The 27,757-nt window shown below is 34.8% G+C and overlaps 3 protein-coding genes across 3 annotated transcripts; all 3 read left to right on the top strand.

Annotated features, from left to right (window-relative positions):
* Positions 1-856: 856 nt before the first annotated feature.
* Positions 857-2,135, top strand: LOC146157548 (uncharacterized). Its single transcript, XM_083388249.1, has 2 exons — positions 857-930; positions 1,379-2,135. Exons 1-2 carry the CDS (start codon positions 857-859, stop codon positions 2,133-2,135), a joined length of 831 nt encoding a protein of 276 aa, XP_083244375.1.
* A 4,651-nt stretch (positions 2,136-6,786) lies between these two features.
* LOC146157549 (L-threonine 3-dehydrogenase, mitochondrial-like) lies at positions 6,787-16,379 on the top strand. Its single transcript, XM_083386761.1, has 8 exons — positions 6,787-6,977; positions 7,749-7,862; positions 9,419-9,592; positions 10,542-10,690; positions 12,315-12,402; positions 12,910-13,028; positions 14,032-14,182; positions 15,108-16,379. The coding sequence occupies exons 1-8, from the start codon at positions 6,836-6,838 to the stop codon at positions 15,248-15,250; spliced, it is 1,080 nt and encodes a 359-aa protein (XP_083242887.1). The 5' UTR covers positions 6,787-6,835; the 3' UTR covers positions 15,251-16,379.
* Positions 16,380-17,658: 1,279 nt separating this feature from the next.
* On the top strand, positions 17,659-25,680 carry LOC146157550 (regulator of chromosome condensation-like). Its single transcript, XM_083387162.1, has 11 exons — positions 17,659-17,833; positions 18,247-18,327; positions 19,061-19,254; positions 19,590-19,677; positions 20,027-20,130; positions 20,495-20,632; positions 21,200-21,290; positions 22,940-23,092; positions 23,952-24,065; positions 24,715-24,867; positions 25,400-25,680. Exons 1-11 carry the CDS (start codon positions 17,734-17,736, stop codon positions 25,591-25,593), a joined length of 1,410 nt encoding a protein of 469 aa, XP_083243288.1. The 5' UTR covers positions 17,659-17,733; the 3' UTR covers positions 25,594-25,680.
* Positions 25,681-27,757: the final 2,077 nt, after the last annotated feature.

Consider the following 27,757-nt stretch of genomic DNA (forward strand, 5'->3'; position numbering starts at 1 on the left):
TAATTACGCTAAACATCAATTCAAGATACTCCACAGTTATACAGTTTATTCACATGTTCTCTATAAAGCAGTGTTGACTGAATTGCACTTAAGTCACTGTTTTTAAATGACTTGACTTAGGTCGTTCCGACAAATGACTTAGTTCGTAATGAAGTTATCTAGTTTATTCACGTGTTCCCTTTATACACATATTACTTTAATTGCTTTTTTTAATATCACCAGAGCGCAAAGCAAAATCCATCTCGTCTGGCACCTACGTCAGCATTTCGCCGCCACCAGTTTATCAAATCTGCAGCCTACAACGCAAGAGCAGCTACTACGCCAAGTGGTAATAAGATTCAATAACAGTAAGATTCTCTTGCACGTCTTTGCAATTAATAACTTCTACAAAAACAGCTAATGATGTGACGATGTTTAAAACAATAAAAAGTAGTAAACATTTTAGTAGAAAAAAGTCTAAAATATAAAAAATATAACTCTTTAATTTTTAAATTAAAAAAAAATATAACTCTTTAATTTTTTTAAATTTAATGAAGCCATCATGTTTCAACTAAAAACGAATTTCCGGTAGGTGTCGGTAAAGGGTAGCCTAACCTAAAGTGCTTTATTGTTTTTCCTACAAGCCAATATATTAAATTGTGTATGCCGAACAATAGCATACACTTTGTTTCTTTCGTTTTTTTACTGAAAAATCCAGTAGGTGGCGACAAAGAGTAATATCTAAATCATTGTTTTCTAAATTTAAACTAAAGAATAAACTCGTATGAACCGAAAAGCAAATAAAATTCCATATTTCTGTTGTTGATTAGGTGAAACCCCTTTATTGCCATTAGCCAACCAATCGAGCGGCCCTATTATGACGCCACAAACACCTCATTACCCATTCGAGATGGTCGGGAAAACAAAACGACCGCAGGAAGCTCAACACAGGTGAATGGAAAACAGGGCGATTGGGGAAACTTCAAATCTTGCAAAATTTAACTTAAACTTTATTTTAGGTACAATGTTTAGCTGCCTTGGCTTTAAAGGTCTATAAAAACATGTCATTTCTAATCAGTGTTGTAATGACTTAAGTCAATGACTTGCCTTAATTTAATGCACTTAAGCCACCTTTTTTAAAAACTTAACTTGACTTAAGCGTTTTGGACAAATGACTTGTGTTAAAATGAAGCGTTTTCATTGGGAATTATTTTACAAATGACTTGACTTGGACTTGAGTCTGTTAAAAATTACTTCCTTAGAACACTGCTTCTAATTTCTTTTTAAAAACTGATTCGTATAGTTAATTTTCAAACAAAAATTGTTCACTTTACAAGCTTTCAAAACTGTTGGTGTGTAAATTTGTCAAACGTTTTCCTGATGTTTTTTGCTTGCACAGAATTTCCAGCAGCCGCATGTCGGCTCATGGACGACACCAAGTGGTAGGTTACGACCACCGACGCATGAAGGTTTACGGTTACCCCGCCTTGGTGGGGAGCAACCAGCAGCAACTGCTCTGCCTCACCCCAAGCACCCTAGGACCCCCAACCCCCCAACCGGGCAACAAAACACCAATCACCGACCCCCAAAAGTACCTACAGCGCTTTAAGGGTGATACTAATAGAAATCGGTTCCCGCCCTTTACGCTCAAAGGTCGTGAGGTGACTTACCCCTTGACCTCGCCGACCCCGCCCCTGACCCCTAGGACCGCGCCCCTGCCACGCCCTCACACCCAGTACCGCCACCAGCTCCATCAGACTCCAATTCAATCGCAAGGCCAAATTTCCACGAAACCGCAATCGGCCGCCGGTTTGAATAACCGCAAGACGGCGTTCAAGAGCGAACACTTGCAGCAGTACAGAGCACAGCTGGAGTCATATCTCGGTCCTCGAAAGAAAGAAACCAGTTTTCTGGCCCGTCGGATGGCCCCTGTGTTGCGTGTGGTTCCGGCCGGCGCCGCTTGGGCCAAACCCGGCCCCGGGCCGCCCCCCAAGTCGCGGGACGAGTCCGAAGTGACGTCACAGAAGCGGGTTACCTTCAGCGACCAGCTGGGACTCCCCCTAACCCGCAACATGACACCCACTTATAGGAAGAAACATTCTTACATCTTGAGATGGCTGGAGACCGCTGGAAGGCCGGCGCCACCTTTGGCCTGAACGTTTTGGGAATTTTAGCATTATCAGTGCGTTTAGCAATTTCTGAAACAAAACGAATTTTTTTTTTTTAATTTTAAATTAATGAGCTTACAAAATCAAATGAAAACTAGTTTGTGTGTAACTTTTCACTGGCAAATTTTTTGACAAATTTTGCCTTAATTTCGATTAAAATAAAGCGAGAACTTTTTTTATTTTGTTTATTTTGATGTATTTATCTGTCAATAAAGCGTTTTTTACATCTTGGACAAATGCAAGCCGACCGCTTTAGTCTTAAGTTTTAATGTTCTTTAAATTCGGATGTTCTACTTCTTAGCATTTCTGAAACAAAACAAGATTTTTTTTTTTTTAAGTTTTAAAATCAATAAGCTTAAAAACATCAAATGAAAACTAGTTCGTATGTAACTTTTCACTTTTCCCTTTTTTGACAAATTTTGGATTAAAAAAGCGTTTAGCATTTCCGAAACAACACGGAACCTGTTTTCAATTCAAATTATTCAACGCCAAAGATTTAGCTTAAAAATGAACAGTTTTATATTCTGGCGTTTTGTAATTCTCATTTATTGTTTATTGCCCGTTTGAAAATTCAACAATTAAATTTTGTATTTTTTACCTGTGTTAGCAAAAAACATATCTTTACCAAAAAAACTATTTTAAACTGTAACTTAACAATAAAAGAATCCTGTGTTTAATGAAGCAACTATCCTCTTAGTTTTGTGTTCTATCTTTTACCTTTAAATGAAATAAGATCACCTTATTCATAAAATGGTTAAATCACTCTGTAAACAGGTTTTTCTTTCAATGCTCTATTTTTGTCGTCATGCAAAAAAAGATGTCAAGAAAAATTTCTTTAAACCAGTGAACGAAAACACAGCAACGAAATTAGTATCTTATTTAAAAGTTTTAAAATTTTGTATTTCTTTTATGTCAATAAAGCAAATGTTTGTTGCAGACAATTCTATTTTTACATGGGATATTATATTATGATGCTGTTAACTAACCATTAACATGAGTGTAAGATATTCATTAAGAATTTGGATAAAGGTACAGATCTTAAAGCGACCTCGTCAACAGTAAAAAAATCCTTAATTCTATTAAAAAAATATATTTACATAAATTCAAATCTTTGCTTTGGGCTTACTCTTATTTAGCAAACTGTTTTTTGAGTAAAGAATCACCAGAATACTTAGGAGCACGATAGTTGAAGGTTTTAGTCAGACGTAGCAAAAAGTTAAGCCCATACAGAAGTAGGTTGCATTTTGTGAACTTTTAAATAAATCTTTAGATAATGGCTGGGGGTTGTTTTAGACGTAGTAAGAATATTGAAGCCTATACAGAAGTAGATATAGAATTTTGTGAACGTTTCGAATAAATCTTTATTCGTTTTCTGCGAGTTCTTCAAAACGATCAAAATGCTTCCTGCTTGTATGGAAAAAGTGTGTAGAAAACTGATAGTGGTAGACTAACAAGCCGTAGTTTAAAATAAACGTGAGCATGATGTAAACTAAAAAACAACATTTTTGTTGCCACAAAATATGTGACGCCAAGGGCTATTGTACACGTGCAAATATGACGAGAAACGTTTATGACATAGGTTCATGCAGGTTGCAAGCGATTTGCGTCTAAATTGTCGCAATATTTACGACAGACTGGCATAACGTTTTAAGATGTACGGCTTTTGTAAGGCCAGCATATTATTAATAGTGCTGGACTCAGATATGCCTGTTGATTTACAGCATATATTTATTGTACATTTTGATATACCGGCAGCCTAACTTTTTCTAATTAAAGCCGTGTGTGATTAAAAACTAAGAAGGGATTTGTAATTTACTTAAAAAATAGCCGGGCGTTATAGTTAGATCAAAGCCCATACAAAAGTAGTCTGTAGGTAGCATATTTTGTGAAGGATTTAATTACAAATCTTTCGAAAATGGCCGGAAGTTGTATAGTAAGACGTGGAATGACTGTAAAAACCCACACACAAGTACTGTAGGTAGTGTGAATTTTTCGTTTAAATCTTAAGATAATGTCTGGAGGTAGCGTTTTGTGAACGTTTCAAATATTTCTGTATTCACTTTTAACCTGTTTTCTGAATGGACTTTGAGATACTTATGTTTGTTATTATAGGCATTGGTTTTAAGCTCGCAAAGATGCAAATTTTTAACCCTAAAATGTTCTCAGTCTCAGATTATTATCGATATCGCTGTTTCAAAAAAATAATGAATGAAGCTGTAATAAAGCTTAACCGCAACTGTCAGCTAGAAACGTGATTCACATCAGAAAGGGGCGTCATCTCAAATTGCTGACCTCTGATTGGCCAATTGTACGGCAACATGATACCCCAAGGCAACTATGTTGAGCAATGTTTTGTGACCAGACGACCTCGCACGATTGTGAAGTATCGTAAGGTAAACGGCGGCCGCCGAAATAAAACCAAACTTTCAGTTTCGACATGTTTTCAAGTTTAGAAAGGGCAGAATACCTTTAAACGTTGCTGAGTTGTACGACTTTTTTGTTAAAGAGGATAGCTTTAAGTTAAGTTTGAAATACATAGAAGCTGTACGAATTGGTGCTTTGGATGAACAGTTTTTGTTTAGTGGTTACGAAAAAGCAAAAGAAACAGAGCTAAAATTTCGACGATATCTGTGTAACCGGTAAAGCTGAAAAGCTTCAGATTTAGCGAAGTTAATACACCAGGCATTTACATACGGTTAACGCATTATCAATACAAAACATCGTTGTTGTGCTTATGCTTAGTACTTGGGTCGCCGCGAAAAAAGTTTGATAGACATCGTTACATACTTTAATTGTGAAAATAACGACCCAAATAGACGTAAAAAGCGACATGCTTTGTTGTTCAAACGTTTCGGCAAATGCTCATGCCATCATCAGTGATATGAAGGCCACATCAGTTACACCCGTTAATGGTGAAAATAATATATCACTGATGATGGCATGAGCATTTGCCGAAACGTTTGAACAATAAAGCATGTCGCTTTTTACGTCTATTTGGGCCGTCATTTTCACCATTAAACTTATGAACAGATCCGTATATAGTGTTCCATCGTTACATACTGTTGGAAAATTAGAAAAAATATCAATACCCTAATTGTACAATGACAGATACACACACATATGTGTTAACGTTTTTCTAGCCTGCCCTGCTTGCATCATTGATCGACAGATTGGTGAGTCTGCGATGGCTTTCGACGTACCATCATGAAAATTATGAAGCGTAATCAGTGAATTGAGAAGCTCAGTCATTTTTCAAATATAAATCATTTTTTAAGAATTTTCATTTCAAGGTAGAATTGCTGCGTTGGCTCGCAAATCGTGGATAAAATTCCTAGTTTAATTTATTATCGGATCAGCTTGATTTTCAATGATTCTTCGGTTTAAGAATTCGATCAATAAGTGTGGACTTGCTTACGTTACGTTAAGGGTTCTTAAACTTTTTTCACCGCGCACCCCTATTATTTTTGGCTTCGCGTGGACCAAGGAAGGCAAAAAATTATAATATGACGTCATAAATTGACGTCTCAATACAAATAGACTTCTGAAATCTGCTGATTTCGGTCCAAAAAGTGTGAAAGTGAAATGGAGTCTAAATACATTCAGTGGAAAACCGTTTTCTTTTTAATTAAACTCTTTACTTTGAAAAATTGATCACTTTTTGAATATACACTAATAATTTACTTAGGCCTTCATGGACCCCCTAAAAACTAGTTCACGGACCCCCAAGGGGTAAATGGACCCCAGTTTAAGAACCCCTGCGTTACGTTATAATAACTATAAGATGTGAAAAGTACGATTTTTTGTGGAGGTGTGACTTTAGGCCTGTTTTTTTCTTTTAGAAAGAATAGTTTAAGCTATTGATTGAGGAGTGCAAAAGCTATAAAAGTATTTTTTTAACAATTTTAGTTATGGGCTTGATACAGTTTCAAACAAGTTTTACAATCTCTGGTTGTTAAAGGTTTTCGAAGAAGCAATATACCACACAAAGCAAAGAGCAAAACTTTCAAGTTATTATATATTCAATTATAAGGCTTTTTAGATATTGCAAGCATATTTGTCAAAAATGAAATATTGCAATAACCTTTGCTTTGTATATTTTCGGGTGAAAACTTTTTTTAAATTTCTTCCACGACCAGATATTGACCACTTCTCGCTGTATTTTAATCTTTCACCATTGTTATTTAGTGTCAGTGCAATATTAGCTCAAACATGATGCAGCTAAATTGTTTAAAATGTCAAAATACAGTCAAAAGTAATTCAAATTGGTTTCAACCATAGTTTATTGGTATTTGATGGGCATTCTATCAATATCAGCGGTTATCTCCAGTCAGCATGACTTATTTCACGTATGACGTCACTTGAATGACAGGCAGCTTTATGCGACCATAGTGCTGGTAATAGTACGTAAAATACAGTCATAGCTCACAGCCGTATTAAAGCTAGACGCGATGTAATTTGTTTTGGCCGGAACTACGTATGACACGACAACGCGCTTTGTAAATCCACTGTGACGTCATAAACGTGAGAGGCGCGATGCAAGCGCGGTAGCAAAGATGATTCGAACAAATCACAATTAGGTTGCATCGATTTTTTTAGGCCAGATTACTATTTTAAATCAGTCATTTTGTCAACCTAAGGTCAAGTCCACCGTTAACAGTTTAGCATTGTTTCGTGATTGTTTCCCAACAATGGCCACTTCCATTCGGATATTTCGCGCCCTGCTCGGGAACAACTGCAACTGCAAGTCCGTTGTGACGTCACACTACGTCACAACATTGCAGCAACGTCATAATTCGAGCTTCGACGCGGATAAGAGGATTGTGATAACAGGTGAATGGACTTTGGAAGCTGTAGCGTTTTTGCAACAATTGTTTGTTGACAACGCCATGAATAACATGTAAACAATACATCAGGGCTACTCAACTATTATTAGCAAAGGTCCAGTTACAAAAGTTTAAAATTTTCTTAGATCCGTTATACTCTCATGAAATAATTTATAGTCATAGAAAACGTTATACGGTATAATTTACATACGTCCTTCCCTTTAACTGAAAATTCTGTATTGTCCGTTGCTAAAAATGGGTTTTCAACAAACAGCAGCAATTGTTTGCCGAGAAAACTTCATCAAATCGCATTGCTAAGTAAATACTGAGACAGATAAGGTCCGAATTTAACCTTGAAAAGTTCGACCAGTTAAGTTGCCCTGCAATACATGAACAACTGGCTTGGTGATAGATAAAGTCTTTGCTGATTGTCTTCAAATCGCTTTTAAGTGCTGTAATGTTTATGCTGTTGTAAAATACAACGCTTTATTAAAACGCTCTTTACTGCCTATAAACTTTGGGAAAATCGGCAACTTGAAGATTACCTTTAAAATGTTATACAATATGTTTTGGGATTTTGGGTTACAAAACAAAAACAAAATATGATTTTTGATCGTTATTAAGTCATAGCCCTGACTCGGCTTGTTTCAAATACAAAATAATTAACAAATAACAATTAGGCCTATATCACTTTGCGAATGTCTTGTTTGTCTGTTGAAGATTTTAATTTATTCTTGAAACAGAATCTAAAATCTAACTTAAACTTTCAATATTTCAGGCGGGTTGGGTCAACTTGGTCAGAACTTAGCTGCTAAACTGCGGAAGAAATATGGACGGGACAACGTACTCCTCACAGATATCAAGAAACCAAGCAACGGTGTTATATCTGCAGGTTTGTAAATTTTTCAAACTAAAATTCTGCATAACCTGACTAAAATTGTCCTAACCATTGCAAATTTGGAAAATGACTATTTGTAAACTGCATTTTAATCCATGGACTGTCATGTCATTTTAATTCAGGATGTCCTTTTAAAGGAGCCGATACCGGAAGTCAAGTGGTAGTATCGCTACTAGTCCAATATACGGATAAATTAACTTGTAGGCTATGTTTTTAAATTAATTTGCATTCCAATGCATTTATACTTTGAAAGGTAAATTGATCCCCATTAACCTGAAAAAATACATTTTAAACACTGCAATTTTAAAACTTTGCTTGTTTGAGCAGCCTACGGTGCATGAAATTTTATGCCTAAAATATCGCGTATCAGTATTGAATTCTTAGTGTCGGACATTTCTTATGGTACTTTCATATTTTGCTTTATGGCCTTCTATGTTTGCGATGACCACAGGTCCTTGTGTTGTCCAAATTACACTAAGATCTGTGTGAAGTCCATTAAAATTAAAATACAGTCCTTGTGAGGTCTTGTTCGCTGTAACTTCTTTATCTCGAACTGACACAGGTCATTTACTTTCACTGACACAGGTCCTTTACTTTCCCTCTAGCAAGTCCTTTATGTCGCATTGACACAGGTCTTTTCGCTTTGCACTGACACAGGTCATTTAACTCGCACTGACACAGGTCCTTTATCTCGCACTGACACAGGTCCTTTACCTCACAGTGACACAGGTCGTTTATCTCGTCCTGACCCAGGTCTTTTATCTCGCACTGACACAGGTCCTTTATCTCGCATTGACACAGGTCTTTTCGCTTTGCACTGACACAGGTCGTTTATCTCGTACTGACACAGGTCCTTTATCTCGCACTGACACAGGTCCTTTATCTCGTACTGACCCAGGTCTTTTATCTCGCACTGACACAGGTCCTTTATCTCGTACTGACACAGGTCGTTTATCTCGCATTGACACAGGTCTTTTCGCTTTGCACTGACACAGGTCGTTTATCTCGTACTGACACAGGTCCTTTATCTCGCACTGACACAGGTCGTTTATCTCGTACTGACCCAGGTCTTTTATCTGGCACTGACACAGGTCCTTTATCTCGTACTGACACAGGTCGTTTATCTCGCATTGACACAGGTCTTTTCGCTTTGCACTGACACAGGTCGTTTATCTCGTACTGACACAGGTCCTTTATCTCGTACTGACCCAGGTCTTTTATCTCGCACTGACACAGGTCTTTTCGCTTTGCACTGACACAGGTCGTTTATCTCGCACTGACACAGGTCCTTTATCTCGTACTGACACAGGTCGTTTATCTCGCACTGACACAGGTCCTTTATCTCGCACTGACACAGGTCTTTTCGCTTTGCACTGACACAGGTCGTTTATCTCGCACTGACACAGGTCCTTTATCTCGTACTGACACAGGTCGTTTATCTCGCACTGACACAGGTCCTTTATCTCGCACTGACCCAGGTCCTTTATCTCGCACTGACACAGGTCTTTTATCTCGCACTGACCCAGGTCTTTTATCTCAAAATGACACAGGTCCTTTCGCTTACGCCGACATCCTCGACTACGATTCACTCAAACAGCTGATCGTGAACCACGGCGCTGATTGGCTGATCCACTTTAGCGCTTTGCTGAGCGCCATCGGTGAATCGAACGTCCCTCTGGCGCTCAAGGTCAATGTTGAGGGACTCCACAACGTTATGAATGTCGGTGAGTATCGTTGTGGCTGTTGATTGATGTTATAATAATTAATTTGCGTAACTACTTGATTTTAAATGCCTAAATCACAAAATGACATGACATTGAGGGAATTTTTTGACAAAATATTTAAAGTAAAAAAAATAAATAAAATGCAGGACATATCACGTTGATGAACGGTTTTTGGCTAAATATTCGGTTTGTATTTTTTTCTTTTTTTTTAAGCAACACAAACGGTTTCGATGCTGTCTCCCTAAAATGAGCCGTTTTATTCGTGTTTTCGGTAGCTAATGAAAGCTTTAATTTTATTTCACCTTATTTCAACTGTCGAATCTTACCGACTGATAATTGGAACACACTCAATTACTATGAGTTCATTGATTATTATCATCTCAAATATATGCCACATCTGCATAACCCGTTAAAATTCGCCAGGTAAAATTCGCCAAAGCGCTTCTTAAGGGTTGTTACTGGAAATTCAATCGTAATGACACAGCACTTAATTGAGATTATTGTGCCTATTTTACCACGGTATCAAGGTGTAATCAATTCACAAGTTCCGCTTCCCAGGTTTCCAACCTTTCGCGATTTTCTTGATCAAACTGTTTCTCACACTGAAATCAAACATATCTTCATGACAAGGAATTCCAGTTGTTTTAAACATTTTCAGCCCGCAACCCACCTCTATATTATAATTTAAGTAACTTAAGGTTTGATCAACTTACCATTTTAGCCGGAAATACCGAATTGAAATAGCAGTTGTATCCAATGCTGTAATAACGGTTGTATTTCAGGCTGCAATTGCATTGCAAAACTACCAAAAATAAAAAAATGTTTAAAGAGGCTTTCAGGAGATAATTAAAATAAATCTGTACCGGCTTATAAAAAAACATGTAAAATAATTTACCATGGCTAAATTATCGATTTTAAAATATTCCCTAATTTTTAATTTTGATCGCAGCCACCGAGTTTGACCTTCGCTTGTTCGTGCCGAGCACGATTGGTGCATTTGGTGAATCTTCACCCCGTGACCCGACCCCTGACCTCTGTATTCAACGACCCAAGACCATCTACGGGGTTGCGAAAGTGCATGCTGAATTGATGGGAGAGGTAGTAAAAATATGTTACATTACAAGCAATGCTGTAAGCAGAGGTGAAGTAGAATAATTCTCTTCCCAAATCGCGCGAAAATTCCAAAGATTACATAACAAGATTACGTCATAATGGTTCGACGTAGTGTCCAAATATGAAATGAAATCTTAGTTGTTATACATTTGTGGACATGGCAAGATTATCTGGTAAAAATGGACATTTTATTTTTACTGGTCTGCGTACGTGCAAAAACTCTTTTACCGTAACGCCGTTCCGCCTTACTTTCACCACTGGTTGTAAATCATTTTGAAATAACTGAAGTCGAAATAAAGTTCTTTGCAAAATAAGTGCAAATCAAGTCGTGTTTGTACTTAGCAAGTTAAGTCCAAGCAATCGAAATTTGAAATAAATATTAAGGGTTTCATTCCTAAAAAGTGAACACATTTAATTGCGAGCAATATTTTGCAAAACAATCAAGAAAAACATTTTTACGTCATACGTCACCGCATTTTAAGCTCGTGATATATGGGTTTTAATTTTTTGTGATAATATTTACCCCAGAAATAGGTTTTACTTCTTTACAAAAACACAAAAATAGTAATCGCGAAATGCTGGACCTAAAACAGATTAGTACGTGTTTTTAGTTGGGAGATCTTTTAAATCCAGTTCGTCTCGTTTTGCGCCCTCTTGCCTGTGACAAAAATATCCAAAGCATCAAGAAATGCTTGACTTCGAAAGCTGAATTCTCGCTGCAAAATGCTTTGCTCACTTCATGTGTTAAATCGGTTAAAGTTTAACTGATCCACTGGAGCCTCGGGCATCAAAGTAAGCTTCTATGGTTATTTTATTTTGGCGGCGCAGGGCTTAGCTTAAGTAGCCGGTATCGTCAACAAGAGAACCGCTTGTTTGTTTCTTTTTTTGCGGTGAACTCTGCAGACCCGGATTTAAGCGCCTCGGGCTGCCTTGCCGAAGTTTTGGTTTTCAAAAGTCAGCTGATTGTAATCGCCGCTCCCTGATTGGCTGAAAGTTTGAGGGCGTGTGCTTAAACTCACGGGGTCAAGTTTGATTTTATCAAATTTTGTGGAGGATATCCAAGTCGGCATTTTTTATTCTTTTCAAAATCGACAAGTTGTTCTTAAGCGACTCAATGTGCAAATTATTAAAATCTATAGTGAATCACGTTTAATGACGACAAACCATCAGGAAAATGCATTAAAAAACTCTTTAGGTTTTGTCTTGCCAATATACTTATTACATTTTTGTAAGGAAAAACTTCATTGTTAAGAAAACTTTAATGAACTTTTATGTGCATTTATTTTATGAATCTAGCGTTATTTGTATTCCATCGTTCCTATACATTTTTGTCTATTGGGGTAGCTGTGGAAATTGGTTCATGATACTTATTCTGATTAAGAATACGAACATTATAAAGGCAGATTCTTGTCATCTAAAATAATACAATTGTACAAAGGGCAAACTTCGAAAGTCATTTTCAAGGTAAAAATATATTCACATATAGCATTTAAATATCAATTGCGTTTTGTTGTAGGGGGCCCTGAAGTAAAATAATAACAAATGCCTGAGGTTAAGTCTGAATTATAAAAACGTCAAACAAATAAAAGTGTTTTATTATTTTTTGCAGTATTACAATCACAGGTTCGGTTTGGACTTCCGTTGTCTGCGCTATCCTGGCATTTTGTCAGCAGAAAAACCTGGCGGTGGAACTACTGGTAAGCCAGGCCTAAATAAATTAGCATTCAAAGTTTAAACGAAAGTTTTTGGAAAACACTGAAGTAGGTCTTAAATGTTCATAGATTTGTTAGGGTTTCGTAACCGCCTTAACACTTATGGATCAAGTATTGCTTAACATATTTTTAGCACTTTTTAGTTTAATTTTTTGTTCTTATAATTATGAATTAATTAAGATGTTATCGGAAATATGTTTGCCTCAAGTTTCAGACATCAGTTTTCAAATAAAGTCTTAAATGCATATCAAATTTCCTAATGTAGGTATATAGTTTAATTGCCATTGTACAGAAATTTATGAGAATCCTAACCAGCTATACCCAAAAAAAGTATAAAGGCCCTTCTAATATTAAAAACTGTTGGTAAATATTATATCAGACAAAAGCCAAAAGGTATTGTCAGAAAGAATGTATTAGGTTAAATTCAATCAGTATGTGGAAATGAAACAAAACTGTCTTGCCATAGCATAATTGTTACCCTTACACGTGCAGATTACGCGATAGACATCTTCTACAGTGCATTGGCGACGGGCAAGTTCGTCTGCGGTTTAAAGCCGGATACCAGGCTTCCCATGATGCACATCGACGACTGTACAGATGCCACCATCCAGGTATGGACCTACTGACTGCTGATGTTTAGCCCAATTGATATGGAATGCATTGATATAGATCGAGAGGTTGACTTTGATAAGAATTTTTGTAAGATAAAGTAAAATGAACAACAAAAATGTTCCTATTGGATTTAAGCGACTTGTCGCGACTTGTATTTCAACTTCATAATAAAATAACAGAAAATTTAAAAAATAACCAAGTAGTTGGTTAGTTTTTGTGCATATACATGAAAGGCTTAAGACCATATACTGACAATATAGTTTCGCACTAATAACGTTTTCATAACTACTTTATATCTCAAAGTAACATATTGTCAGTTCACACTATAGCTCTCATGCAGTATACTTTGCGGCGCTTGTCCAGAATGCTACCATTTTTTTCATAGCAACGAAACGAGATGTCAAAAAAGAAATTGCAAGGGAGAAATAAACATTGGAGAATAAATGCAATAGCCTAATAATTCTTGACCCATCCAAACCCAAACTCGCACCATAACACAAATAATATTAGTATTGTAACCTCCGGCAAAAATGTGGTAGGAATCTAGACAAGCCACAAAAAGTGGTAGGATTCTAGACAAGCCACAAAAAGTGGTAGGATTCTAGACAAGCCACAAAAAGTGGTAGGATTCTAGACAAGCCACAAAAAGTGGTAGGATTCTAGACAAGCCACAAATAGTGGTAGGATTCTAGACAAGCCACAAAAAGTGGTAGGATTCTAGACAAGCCACAAAAAGTGGTAGGATTCTAGACAAGCCACAAAAAGTGGTAGGATTCTAGACAAGCCACAAAAAGTGGTAGGATTCTAGACAAGCCACAAAAAGTGGTAGGATTCTAGACAAGCCACAAATAGTGGTAGGATTCTAGACAAGCCACAAAAAGTGGTAGGATTCTAGACCAGCGCCGTTTGTTTCCCAAATATAAACGAACAGGGCATTTGAAATACCTCAATTAAGTTCTCTGTAATATGAACCGATGTAATTTGACCGCCTCGCTATTTCAGTACATGGAGACCCCGGCTGAACTGTTGAAACAAAGAACTTACAACATTCACGCAATGAGCTTCAGCCCAGAAGAAATCGCTGCTGAGATCAGGAAGCACATCCCCGACTTTCAAATGACCTACGAAATTAATCCTCTACTGCAGGGGATCGGTAAGAAAATATAACAGTGTTTTTCAGTACTGAATAAACAACAAGTCAAGTCCCAGTCAAGTCATTATGAGAGCAAGTCAATTTCAAGTCCTGTCATTGACATAAAAGTAAATTGTTAAACTATTGAAATTGGTAAACTCGTTCGATTATAAGCAACAATTTAACTAAAAAAGAACACAAACGCAATACACAGCACTTTATTTAATGTGCAAAACTTGAGATAAATTTTAATGAAAATCACTTAATTTAATCCCAAGTTATTCGATAAAATGACTTAGGTCCAAGTCAAGTAATTTGACCAAAAGACTTAAATTAAGTTAAGTCGTTTGAAAACAGTGACTTAAGTGCACTTAAGTCAAGTCAATGACTTAAGTCATTACAACACTGCTAAATAGCGATTTTTTACTTAAAAAAAACTTTTTTGAAGAATTTTTTCGTTTGTTTTAAAGGAATATATTTTCGAGGGTTAACTTTTCAATTTAAGCAAGGCAACAGTGAAATAAATTGACTTGTAATGATGTTTTCTTTGTAGGTTGAAGGTGAACTTCACTTTATAGAAAAATAATGGAAAATAAACGTGTCTTTGTTGAGAAACAATATTAAATGGAATTACATAGACCTCAAAAAAAAAGAAAAAAAAAGAAATACATGTAAAAATGAGGAATCATTTAGAAATGAAACTTCTCAGAAAAAAATATCATTTATTTACCATTGAATTATATTTTTTAGTTCAAGTAATGGCCTAGTTTTTCTGCCAAAATCAACTGCAATTTAAATTTTGTAATTTACAGTAAAGGCGTTTATCCTGTAAAAGCCTGTACCGCTTAATGCATTTGGGAAAAGAGCCTAATACACACGGCGATAAATGACTGCTGTTTTAAATCGACAAATCGTAAACAATAACGAGCTCTTTGTTGACACCTAGCGGATGGATGGCCAAAGCGATTTGACGATAGCAACGCGAGGAGAGATTGGAACTTGAAGCACAAATACAACCTTCCAGAACTGGTCGAATTCATGCTCACTAAAATAGATGTTGGCCAAGATACTCAAACCATCTCCATGTAACTGACAGTAAAGGCATTAAGTAGCACTACAACGCTTTTTTTTCTGAAACATTTTCTATTTCAACGCGAGTTTTGTGCTTAATCGCCTTTTGAGTCACACGTTATTTTTACTTATTATTAGGGCGACTAGTGTCAAAATTTACATGTTAGGTCAAAATTTGTCAAAAATTTTTCAAGTCAAAATCGAATAAAAATAAATCGTTCACAAAATTAAAAAAAAAAACTATAGTCAGCTTTTTAAAAATTGGTCCTTCAGTTTTTTTTAATTCATCGTTCAATTTTATCAAAAAAAATTAATTTTAATTTATATTCAAACTCATTTTAACCGTATTATATCGTCATTCGAGGAATATAAGGTATAAAAACCGTGTGAATAACGACGCCTAGGTTATTTCAATCAATGTATTTCTAACAGGTCAACATTTTGTCAAAATAAATTATTTTTAGGTCAAAATTTCTTAATTTTTAGGTCAAAAAATAATCGCCCTACATAATCAATCAGTGACCACTATCACTATGCTCCCATTGCCGGTTTCATATACTTGCCTTGTGCTTTCTTTTGCTTGATATTTTGTACATGAAAACATTTATCTTTTTACCTGCTGTTTTTGCACTTAACTCGATAAAGTTTGTGTTGTGCAGTTTCATTTATATATATGTAGATATATAGATATCAAGTATGCGCAGTTGCGCACTCTAATTCTGCAATAACGGCCTAATTGTGCTGTTGTTTTTCGTTGTCCTATATTGATTTTAGCAAGAAAATTGTTTTAAATGTAAGTGACCAACATTTTATTACACATACTGAAATACCGTATTCCAAAATAACGTTAAATTAAGTGCCTATTTACTTGTTTGGAATTAAAATTTTGTCATCTTTTTTTAATTAAGTTTATTCTTTGCACTTCGTATCGTTGATTAGGTTATAACATTTGTACGACATTTTAAAGCCAAAAATACGTGTGCGGCTTTTGTAATTCAGTCAACATAGTCTGTTATCAAACTTGCAGGCCTATCTGCCGATATTATATGAATTATTTCCACACTTATGTTTACTAAGGCTATATTTTATGTTCATTCACCGACCAAAGTGTTACAATGACCACATAATATGTTATTTTAGCGCAAAAATAAAAATATTACTAAATACTCTACTGTCCAATATTTGGTTCATTCTGTACTACTTTATTATGTTTTCCGAAAATATAGTTAAGAATATTTTCAAAAATAGGTGGCATGGCTTTCAAATCGCCAATCGCGCCACAACCTTTTTCCTTTTCTGAAGGAAGCTTTAAACTAGGTCAAGGTGATAAAGTTGAAGTGCAATATCTTTTTGTCAATGGCTACTTGATATCGGATTATTCGCGAGGTGCGATATCCTGATAAGTTTGTAAACAACATACTTCAGCTATGATCGAATAAAGAAAGGTAAAATGATATTTAGCTTTTTAGATAGGCATATAATCATAGTATCTTGAGACCAACTAGAATATCAAGTTTTGTTCGACTCCTAAAACTATAGTCATTAATTTTAAACAAAACATGGCAGATATTTTTGCTGTTAAGATTTCTACTAGTTTGAGCGTAACAGAATTTTGCACGTGCTGTCTGTTAAAAGTAGCGACCAGGGAAAATTTGTGTCGTAATGGATTTTTTATATCTATAGCTACTTTTCACGACGCAGTATTTTACAACCGGCTTCCCGGCAATTTCCTGTTGAAACCAAAACCTGTTTGGGATTGAACCGGTTTTTACACCTGTAAGATTATGTGATTGCAAAATGTCAGATAATGTCAGTATTTTCACTATTAATCATTTCAGTATTATAAGTGTGAGGTGTTGCCATGTAGTTTAAGTTGACGGTAACTTTCTAAATTTACAATGAAATTTTTTTTTGCTTTTCACCGGTGCCGTTATATTTGACCAAGTTTTTTATTTGGTTAAATCATAAAAGCTATCGAGTATTAGGCATTGTGGCGCTGGTTTAGAATCCTACCACAACGCACATTAGTTGGGTTAGGCTGCGGGTTAGCGTTTCGGGTAAGGGTGCCTAGGGTGGGTCAAGCATTATTATTAAATATTGAGTATGATAATACTTGACCCACCCACAGCCAAACGCTAACTCGCACCCAAACCCAAATATTGTGCGGTAATTTAATAATTGTGGTAGGATTCTAGACCAGCGCCGGCATTGTTAACACTTATTAGAAAAGTTAGTTATTAGTTTTAAATAATTTATCTATAATTTAAATTGTTGTTATATTTTTTGCTGCAATGTTTTTAATTTCAAATAGTTCAATGTGTTGCTAATTAGAATTAAAAAAAATGTTATTGCATATTGAATGTCAGGTATTAACTTTTTTTTAATTTGATATCTGAATTCATTACAAATTGTGAAAACAGGTTTGATTTGTTGGGCATATACCTTTGTAACATAGAATCATACACCTTTACTAAAACAAGTGGAATACTTTGTGGATTAAAATGGTTTCGAAACGCACAGCCAAGAAGCCTGTGAAACAAGTACCAGAGAAAAAAGCAAATAAACCAGCCGAGAAAACTGTTGCAGCTCCGAAAGCAAAAGGTAAAGTTTATGTAGTGCATTTGAAAATTTATTTATCGTTATTATTACCAGTTATATTATAATAATACCCTGGTTACAAATTGTGTTTTATACAATCTAATGGAAAACTTTGTCGTAAAGCCTAAACTCTGATGGAAAACTTTGTTGTAAAACCTTGGTTGTAAAATATCTTATATATATATAACCTAATCATATTTGTCTAAAACAACCTTGTTATCTAAGAAGTTACAAACACATCTAAAAAAGGGCTGTGGAATGTTAAACATGGTTCTTATTTAGTCCTTGTATTGAGCTTGTGCTTTTTGATCGCTTTATATACATACTACATTAGCCACTTTATTATGATGCGTTTCAATTTATCCAGCCGTGTGAATACAACCTTAATTATTGATTTAATAATTTCATCGATTCAGACCCAGCTTCCAGAAAAAGGCCTTTACCAGCTACTCCGACAATCGAAAATGACTCCACACCAAAAAAGCCAAGAATTGGTGGTAAGCTTTTGTTAAAATTCAATATTGTTTTTTTGTTTTTTTTGTGGCTTACAAATTTAAAGCTTGTCATCATAAGTAAATGTACCAACCCAGTCTGCATTTCATGGCGCTTCCCGCCAAGAACTTCATATGTTTATGCACATTGAAGTTCATAGTCTTACCACTATTCACGTTTTTCTTAAATTAAGGTGTGCACACAAAGTGTTTCAAAATAAAATCTCTGTTGTGTACCTGTCACATAATACAGACAGGGTACACTATCTTTGTTTTGCCAGGGTATATATGCCCAGAACAAATATAAGGGCAGGATTGTAATCCTAATAATTTATGTATCCCATATGTCAATTAGATTCCTTTAAAGGGAAATCAGTTTTCATAAAACCCAAAATATTTTAAATCCCAAAGTAGATGTAAAGATTTTTCAAATCCTTCTTGGATTTTGAAATAGGTGTTGAATACCATCTCTTAAAGCAAGCAATAGTTTCTTGTTGATTTTATTATATTTTAGAGTTATAACTAGATTTGTAACTATATGTATATTCTATATATATATATATATATATGTATGGTTTTAAGGATTTTGTATATAAGGTTTTGAAGATTGTAATGGCATTTTATAAATAGCATTTTGTATCATGATACGTTATATTTTAGAGTCATTCCCATCTATAATATATATATGGTCTTGAAAATTGTAAAGGACATTTTACACACTACATACGTCATATTTTAGAGTTGTACGGGCTTGAAGATCGTGAAAGTGGCGTCTTGCTCACACTCGGTCAAGGAGATGTGGGGCAGCTTGGCTTGGGTGACGAGGTTCTTTCACGAAAGAAACCAGCAATCGTCAACGATCTGGCCGATAAACCAATGAAACTGGTGGCAGCCGGGGGAATGCATACAGTTTGCTTGACCGAAGATAATGAGGTATTTTGATGTTTTTAGTTTCTCAGATAGCAAAGAAATCATATTGTTATACATGGAAAAACATGATATTGTGCCATGACCGGTCATGATTTGGTATTTCATGTGAGATTTGTTGTCAAGTGCATATGTTGTTTAGTTCTCTTTCACTTTGGGTTGCTTGTTACCTAAGTTATCTTTATTGCACCAAATTGTGTAAAACATGTTCTTTTTAGAACCAAAAAATGTGTTTCTGTATTTTTAAATAATCTTCATAAAACTTTAATTTTAACTTTTCTGTTGGAAATAATGGTAATGACATTGACATTTTGTTGTTTTTAATCTTAAATCATTCACAGATCTACAGTTTTGGATGCAACGACGAATTTGCTCTGGGAAGGAAAAGCGCAGATGACGAAGATTCTGAATATGAACCTGCAATAGTTGGTGAGAACCTTTAAAATATCTTTAAGCGTTTTACATTTGGTAAAATACTTTTTACTAAACTTGAGTAGATCATTATTATTAAAGAGTGTTGAAAGACCTGGCTTAAATATCAAACTACTTGTGTTGTAAAAATGGATCTCAAAAAAATAAAACTGAATAGGTTCAGTAAAAAGGGCATTATCTTAATAGTGGCGTTTTGATACAAGTGTGTATCTAAATATATTAATCAATAGTCAAGACGATGCCAATCTACTCAACCTTTTCGGCTTTGAAGATCATTATCAAGCTACATTACATGTTTGTGCATAGTTGTTCCTGTTCATATAATGGGATTTGTTTCTGTGTACAGTTGGTCCGTTCTCGCAGAACAAGGTTGTCCACATAACTGCCGGTGACAGTCACACAACAGCTTTAACTCAGGACGGTAGTGTGTATGTGTGGGGTTGCTTCAGGGTAAGTTGGTTTTGATTTTTTTTATAGATAGAACAGTATATTGGTTTACAGATATTATCAGTTGATATCTTCTACTGAAATACCAGTATCCGTCAATTTTGGCCGATATTTATTACTAACCTATCATACATTTTTTCCTGAAAAATAAACAAATTTCCTGTTTAAAAAAAATTGTTTAGCATTCTGCCAAGTTAGTATGCAAAATAAGAGTTTAATATATTATAGGCAGATAAACTAAAAGGTTATTTGTATTTTCTTAATTCAAATTTTGACTATAGTTCCGAAAAAAAATTGGTATTGGGTAATCGGGTATCATGTATACTGACTTTGTGATTTATTTTAACCCCACTTATTTTTTATTCAGGATAGCCACGGAAAGCTGGGTCTCATAAAGCAGGGCGAAGATTGCAAATGTCCAACGCGACTTGATTCGATAAAAGAACCAGTCATTAGTATTGCGTCGGGAAACGACCATGTTGTAATGGTAACTGCTCTCGGCAAGGTAGGTTTAACCCTAAAAGTAAAGAATGTTGCGAAGTAATTTATGGTTATATACCACCCTTTGATTTTTTTATATGTTTAACGGATTAAAGCCAAAATAAAAAAACTAGTGCCAAAGCAATCATAACTCATTTAAGGCTGCATTTACAGGGTCGCCATAAGTCTTTCAGTCTTAAAAAATATTTTAATGTATATATTTGAATTAATCTACGTATTTAGAAGTCTTTGAAAAACCCTAAAAACTTGAATAGCCTTTCAGTTTATTTTATGCCTAGCTTTAAGTTATTGTATATATATGTTTTAAAAGCACTTGGCGAAAAAAATCTAAAATGTTTTTTAATAGTGTTGACCATGGCATTTATACTTGTTTATTAGGAATTATATTAAAAAACCCTTCAGCTATCCATTTTTTTAAAAAAGTCTTGAAATGTATAATTTTTCATAAAATTGTGCCGCAACCCTAGTTTTCTACAGCTCTTTTTAATTTTCTAATTGTTGTATGGTTTGTAATTGTTCAAGAATGCGCCTGTGTTCCATATTTGAACATAGAAATCCGTGTTTTTTCCAGGTGTTTTCGTTCGGATGTGCCGAACAAGGACAACTTGGGAGGATTGCTCGATACTTTGCAGATCGTGGTGGAAGGAGAAATACTGGGATAGGTAGTTAGTATTTAATAAGTAATTCTTATTAGCTTTTATTGTAAAATGTAATGAAGACATATATATTCAAAACGTTCAACATGCCACCTACTTCTGTATGGAATTTACTACAACCTCCAACCATTCTGCTTCAAATAATATTATTAGGTTTATGCAGCAAAAAGGCAATTTAAGTTGTGAAACTATTGTTTTACATATTTTCCATGTCAGATAAATCTAGCATTATTTTGTAAAACTCATGGTGTAAATAGATGGGCATTTCAACTAAAGACATTTGATTAGAAAGTCATTGTAAAATACAAATGTTCAATAATGTTAGGTAAGTTATAATATTCGAATTTTAATCAAAATGTGTTCAGTAATATACTTGTTTTACTCCATCAGTTTTAGTTTAGTTTTTTCAGGTTTCAGTATATATTAACCAGGAGGTTTAGGTTTTTATTGTCTCCTAAATAAAGGTATAGTGCCTGGTTTTCAGTTTCAATATAGCAAGTAAATTGAAGCAGATGAAACCGTTGTAGTCCTTTATTTTAAAGTTGTCAGTTCTTAGTTAGTTTTACCAGGTAGAGGCTAAAGGCTGAAAATATTTCAGAAATTCATCACTTTTTTTTCAGTTTATAGCTCAGCTCTTTAAAGCAGCCTTAATCAAAGATTATTATTTTAAACGTGGTTAGTGCAAAAGTTGTCAGACTGGAGTCTCACAGAATCAGATGCAGGGGCAGAACCTGAAACTAAATTGGAATCAGATCAAGGTAACTTTAGTTAGTTTTTAGCAAAAAGCTTTTATTACATTTCTATTTTTTAATAAAAAGATTGTGTAAATCATATAATGAAACCACATTTTACGTTATTAATTCGGGTTAGTAAAATATATGTTTAGATGTTTTTTTTTTTAATTGTTTATTAAAAATTATCCTCAATAAATATACAGTAAATAACTATATTTCGCATAAGTTAATATTACACTGTTGATAGTATTATATATTATTTTTTTTTACCTATATTGTTTATATGCATCTTAACTGGTTAGTTTATATTAAAACCACACAGTATTGTATGTTAAGATTATTTATTTTGTTGAATATATCATGATAAATATGTTTGTGAACTCAAGAGCTGTTGAAAACTATAAATACACCATTTAAAAAGGTGGTTACTATGAGTTAAAACTTTTGGAGGCAGCCAAAATTTGCGCAAAGCAGATACGCACATATTTTGCATTCAGTAGACATTTACATTTTGCTACAGGAAGCGTGAGTACAGTGTCAACAAAATGATTCGTTTAAAACCTGTTGCAGCAAGCAATGCCTTGTTGAAAATCAAGTTTCGCAAATAGTATAAATGTGTATTTGAAAATTGAAAGTCGAAATACTTAGGAATTTGATAGCTGGCGAGAAATAGCAAGCAAACTGTCATTTATCAGTATCGCCGAGAAATTACCATTGTGTTTTCTCCTAAGCTCATTTATTTACAATCAGTATTGTAGAACTTGTTCTTCTGCTATTCCAATATATTTTTGAACCCTAATACATACGGAAACTCTAAATGAAAAAAATAAAAATACACTTGTAACGCTAGAGCGGCTAGACAATATGTTCAATCCATGTTCACAAACTTTATATTCTTTAATCAAATCTCCTTATTTTTAGCCACACTGCTCCAGCCGCGCAAAGTGAGCTTACCTCGTATGCGGAAGGACCGCTCCCCACCCTCCCGTGCATTCTGTGGAGCTTACTCGTCGTGGATCATCACACAAGACGGAAGTGTGTTCGGGTTTGGACTCAATAACTACAACCAACTCGGTAAGTTGTTTTCAATGGTACAAAAATAAACGGTACGTGAACGTAACGCAATTTTATGTGGTCAGTTTGTTTACTGTTGCTATCAGGCAAAGCATAATCAGGCTAAATCTGTAAGTAATAAAGCGTGTCATATAAATTTAAGGTATAACTATAAAAAAGTAGAGGTAATCAACTCTTTTGAGCGCAGTCAAACCAAGTCGGTACATAGTAAATATATTTGATAACCAATGTCACAGCGCAAATGGTCGTGTAAATCGACATCATCTTAAGAAAGACGTCTCGTTATGCACTTGCATCATTATCAGTAAACAGTGTACATTAACTGATGAATAGTGTACATTAACTGATGATGATAAAAGTGCGAATCGAAACAGCTATTATAAGATGATGTTTATTTACGTTACTCGTTTGGTTTTGGCGTTTCTTCGAGCTACGTTACAGATGTTTATTTAAAAAAATTGTTTATTTTCAAAACCATTACAAATATTTTGGATCATAATGGTTGGAGGTTGTAGTAAGACGTAATAAGAATATCAAAGCCCATACAGAAATAGGTAGCATTTTGAACGTTTCGAATAAGTCTTTACTCATTTTCAACATCACAAATGAAAATAGAAATCGACCGAGAGAGTCTAGTCTAGTAAACGCCTAAACAGTAATGATATGATGTAAATAACAAAATGAAATCATATGATGGTATGTTTCATAAACTCCTTAGGTTTAGGCCAATCCTTATCACAATGGGATTATCTGGAGTTAGAACCTTCGTGGAATATTTCATGCGGGTCAAACACTTGCTTTGTTTTATACTGTATGGTTTTGTCTCTTTAACCCAAACTAACCTACGTTATTTCCTTAGGATTTGAGGATACTGAGAGTCGGTATGTTGCCGAACTTGTACCGCTCCTGTCTGCCACCAAGTGGAAACAAATATCGGCCGCTCAACATCACACCTTGCTGCTCGACGATAAAGGTGCTTAATAACGTTTAAATTAAACATTTTGTGTTGTAGAAAACGTAGGCTTTGTATTTGACATTCAACTGTATAATGTTAAGATTTTGTAAAAAGCGTTACAACTTTGTTTTGCCCATCTAAAAAGGATGTGCTTTTCATTGCCTTAAAATGGTATACGTAAAATAACGAAAATTATAACGCCATGTGTAATATAGAAAAACTTAAAAAACAGATTTGTCGCAAATTTGTTTAAAAAACAACTTACCGTTATGTTAGGCCGAAAAAAGTATATTTGTTAAGCAATGCTAGTAATAACATCTTAAGGGCTAAATTCACAAATTCTTCGTTATTGGGTTTACTGTAGAAATAGCGTTAATTTTTAAACCTGATATATGATTTATTTTAAATGCCAATGCGTACAATGCTATCTAGTCCAATATACTATCTTCGACATTTGTTTCAACATTCTATGTTATCTAAAACCTTGTTCGTTTACGAGCTTGTTATGCATTTGGTGTTTTAATGTTAAATTGTAGTGAGCCGGACTTGCTTTAAAAAACATAATTCTACCACATTACATAAGTTAAAGTAATCTACGTTATCTAAAGCTCTGTTTATTTACAAACTTTTTACACAACAACAGCTACCCGTCGTTATTTTCACACAGGTCGAGTACACGCTGTTGGCCGTGGTGATTACGGTCGCCTGGGTCTGGGTGAGGATGTGACCCACACAACAACCCCTACTCTCATCCCTAACCTAACCGATATCACGTCGATTGCGGCCAATGCTTGTGTGTCGTTCGCCGTCGATAAGAACGGTGGGTTTTTTATTCTTTTATAAATTTAAAAATAAGTAAAAACAATTAGTAGCTGAATTATTGAAGTTTTTTATACATATGTACATATACGTAAAACCACTTTAAGCAAGCAATTTTGAAACGTTTCTGGATATAAACTGTTTGTGAACCTTCAAAGGTTTTTCATAATTTGTCCACTATATAAATATTGGAAAAAGTATTACTATTTAAAACGAATTAACGTCTATCAGAAATTGTTGGCTCTCCCCACTCACTAATTTCTTAAAAACAATTTAGAGCTTTTAAAGTTTTAAAACCTACTTCTAATTTAACATAAACTTCATCGACGAAGCGTTTCGAATAAAATATGATAAAACTTTCGTATTTATTTACAAAACCTAAGTTATATTGAGGTATACTCTCTCATTTTTTTAACCCTGGTTAAGTAGCCAACACTTTTTTTCATTTTCTTCTTTATTTTAATTTACTTTTTTTCTAGGGAAAGCTGTTTTAGGCTTTTCGCCTTTTTTATCACATTTGTTTTTGCGTCCAGGTGTTGGTTACGGCTGGGGAATCGGCACTAACCTCCAACTGACAACCGGAAGTGAAGATGACGAGTGGGTTCCGGTCAAGTTGACCGGACGTAACCTCGAGACGCGAAGGTTACTACAGGTCGACTGCGGGGGTCAACACACAGTCATGCTTGCTTGCGACCAAAGTGAAAAAAAAGAAGCTAATTCGTCCTAGTAGCCACCACCTGCGGTTATTTGTGGTAAATCGCGGCTGTTTAAAAAAAAATGCGGCTGTTTGTGGTAATCTGTAGCAAACAGCAGTTGATTTTGCAGTAAAGCATGTGACAAACAAAACTTTCAGCTTATTGTTGCAAATTTTTATGGGTTTACGGCGATTTCGGTTGTTTGTAGCGGGCAGCATTTTTCGCAGCAAAATTTTGGAGTTTACAGTAAATTTTTAATTTATTTAAACAACTTAAAATTGCTGTAACTATCAGCTAATTCGGCTAGTTACAGTTGGAGGTGTTAATAAAAATTATGCTGTCTGCCACAAATGTCGTTATTTGCAGTCAACTGCAGTTGTTTATGTAACGAGGTTCGAAAATAACTTGAATTCTTATAGAAAAAAATGCGCAGACACTTTTACTTGCTGATGAACGATTTTTAGAAGATTTCTTTCCAGTGACAAATGTGGAGTGCACTTGCGAGCAAAAAGATGTTCGTGGTTGTCCGTGTGTCTCCCAACATCTTGTTTCATGTACAACGACGGCATATGTTTTGGATTTTTAGGACAAATTGAGAGTAAAACATATTATTTTACCAATAATTTTCACTTTCTAGTAAGAGTTAACTAATCTTTTACATTTTACGATGTACAGATTACAAAGCTGAATTTTACAGCTAAACATTCCATTTATGTATTACTTCTTAAGCAAAATATTCGAAATCAACTTTTCCATTCACAAGTGAGTATTTACCCGGGGAAATCCCCTCCCCCCATTTGTGGGGCCTTCTGTCAAGGCCCCCCGGTGTTTCCCCCAACTAACCCCAACGCATCGTGCGCCAGGGTGAAACAATTCGTGTCGTTTTTACCAACTTTTTTCTTGTCGCTTTCGTTGATTTTGATTCTTTGCTGTGGTTCCTAAACTTGCTTGGTTCAAAAAATTGTTTAAAAGTGTTTTTTTTGCCATAATTTTAACATTATTAACTTCTAAAGCAGTTGTTTCCAGTCTTTTTTCTAAGTTGCTACACCCAGAAATAATTAATAGATTGCGGCACCCTTCTAGAATTTTCGTTAGGGGGAGTTTACTGTAATGTCACTATACACGGATCTGGAACAAATTGAATCAACTTCACACATGTAGAAAAATATTATTTAATTTTTGTGTACTCTAAATCTTACATCTGTATTAATAACACAAAAATTAACAAAACTTACTTCTATTAATTTTTTATTTAAACATATCTGCCCATACTTTTTGCTTCAATTTAATTCATGTTTATTTGAGTATCTTCAAAAGCTCTGATTTTTTTTTAAACCTACCCGGCGAAAACAGTTTGGGAACCACACAAAAATCAATCTTGCCACTCTAATTGGACAAAGTTTAGCGATTTTTTTGCTGAATACTTTGTCTGTCGGTCTCATCCTTCTTTGCTGTCGTACTCTTTGTGCAAGTTCAGTCCTTGTTTTCAAGAGCTGCGTGTTTATGGCGACTTTATTGCGCCGTGTTCATAACTTGTAGGTAATTTATCGATTTTAGTCTCTCGCGGTTTTAACGCCTTTCTATATCTGCTTCTAGTTTTACTTCTCTCGTCTTGTATACTCTAGCGTTTTTTCTCCGTCAACCATATATTCCCTCTAATTTAAGCTAATTTAAGACCATAATTGTAATTGCTTTCTTGTATAACTGGAAAAAATCATTAAATCAATCCCGTGTTTGCATTTCGTTATTTCAAACCCAATGATAAAACAAACGCTTCGTTTTCTAAATACAATTCTATATTCCAAAGCAATATTTCGTTCTATTTTCTAGCAAATGAAGAGAAACTTTTCGCTCACTTTGTGTTCCTGTTTTTGTTAACCAATTTTAACCAACCAAACGTTAAAATGTCCAAAAATAATAAAAAATTGTACTATTATGAAAATAAACTTAACTATTATGAAATAAAACTTAAAAACTCTGGCTGTAAAACGAAAACTTTCGGAAATCTTTAAACACCGCACTTTGATAATTGCATATTAGGAAATAACAACAACACCAAAGTCATTTTATAACTGAAACCACAATATTGAGAAAAAAACTAAAATCCAACTTAAAACACAAATAAAAATATATAACCAATTCCTACAATCCTGTAAAAAAACAAAAATTATCAGATTTGAACTTCGAAAGCCAAGC

Source organism: Ascidiella aspersa, chromosome 4 (assembly GCF_963924565.1).
Source record: "Ascidiella aspersa chromosome 4, kaAscAspe10.2, whole genome shotgun sequence".
In the NCBI taxonomy this organism is placed as follows: domain Eukaryota; kingdom Metazoa; phylum Chordata; class Ascidiacea; order Phlebobranchia; family Ascidiidae; genus Ascidiella; species Ascidiella aspersa.

What these genes read in the sequence shown, in the direction of transcription:
- LOC146157549 (XM_083386761.1), top strand. Translation starts at nt 6,836, where the DNA reads ATGGCCACTTCCATTCGGATATTTCGCGCCCTGCTCGGGAACAACTGC. An exon ending in TAAGAGGATTGTGATAACAG is followed by an intron (nt 6,978 to 7,748) that starts GTGAATGGACTT and finishes TCAATATTTCAG; the next exon opens with GCGGGTTGGGTCAACTTGGT. An exon ending in CAACGGTGTTATATCTGCAG is followed by an intron (nt 7,863 to 9,418) that starts GTTTGTAAATTT and finishes AAAATGACACAG; the next exon opens with GTCCTTTCGCTTACGCCGAC.
- LOC146157550 (XM_083387162.1), top strand. Translation starts at nt 17,734, where the DNA reads ATGGTTTCGAAACGCACAGCCAAGAAGCCTGTGAAACAAGTACCAGAG. An exon ending in TGGTAACTGCTCTCGGCAAG is followed by an intron (nt 20,633 to 21,199) that starts GTAGGTTTAACC and finishes TGTTTTTTCCAG; the next exon opens with GTGTTTTCGTTCGGATGTGC. An exon ending in AAGGAGAAATACTGGGATAG is followed by an intron (nt 21,291 to 22,939) that starts GTAGTTAGTATT and finishes CCTTATTTTTAG; the next exon opens with CCACACTGCTCCAGCCGCGC.
- LOC146157548 (XM_083388249.1), top strand. Translation starts at nt 857, where the DNA reads ATGACGCCACAAACACCTCATTACCCATTCGAGATGGTCGGGAAAACA. An exon ending in CCGCAGGAAGCTCAACACAG is followed by an intron (nt 931 to 1,378) that starts GTGAATGGAAAA and finishes TTGCTTGCACAG; the next exon opens with AATTTCCAGCAGCCGCATGT.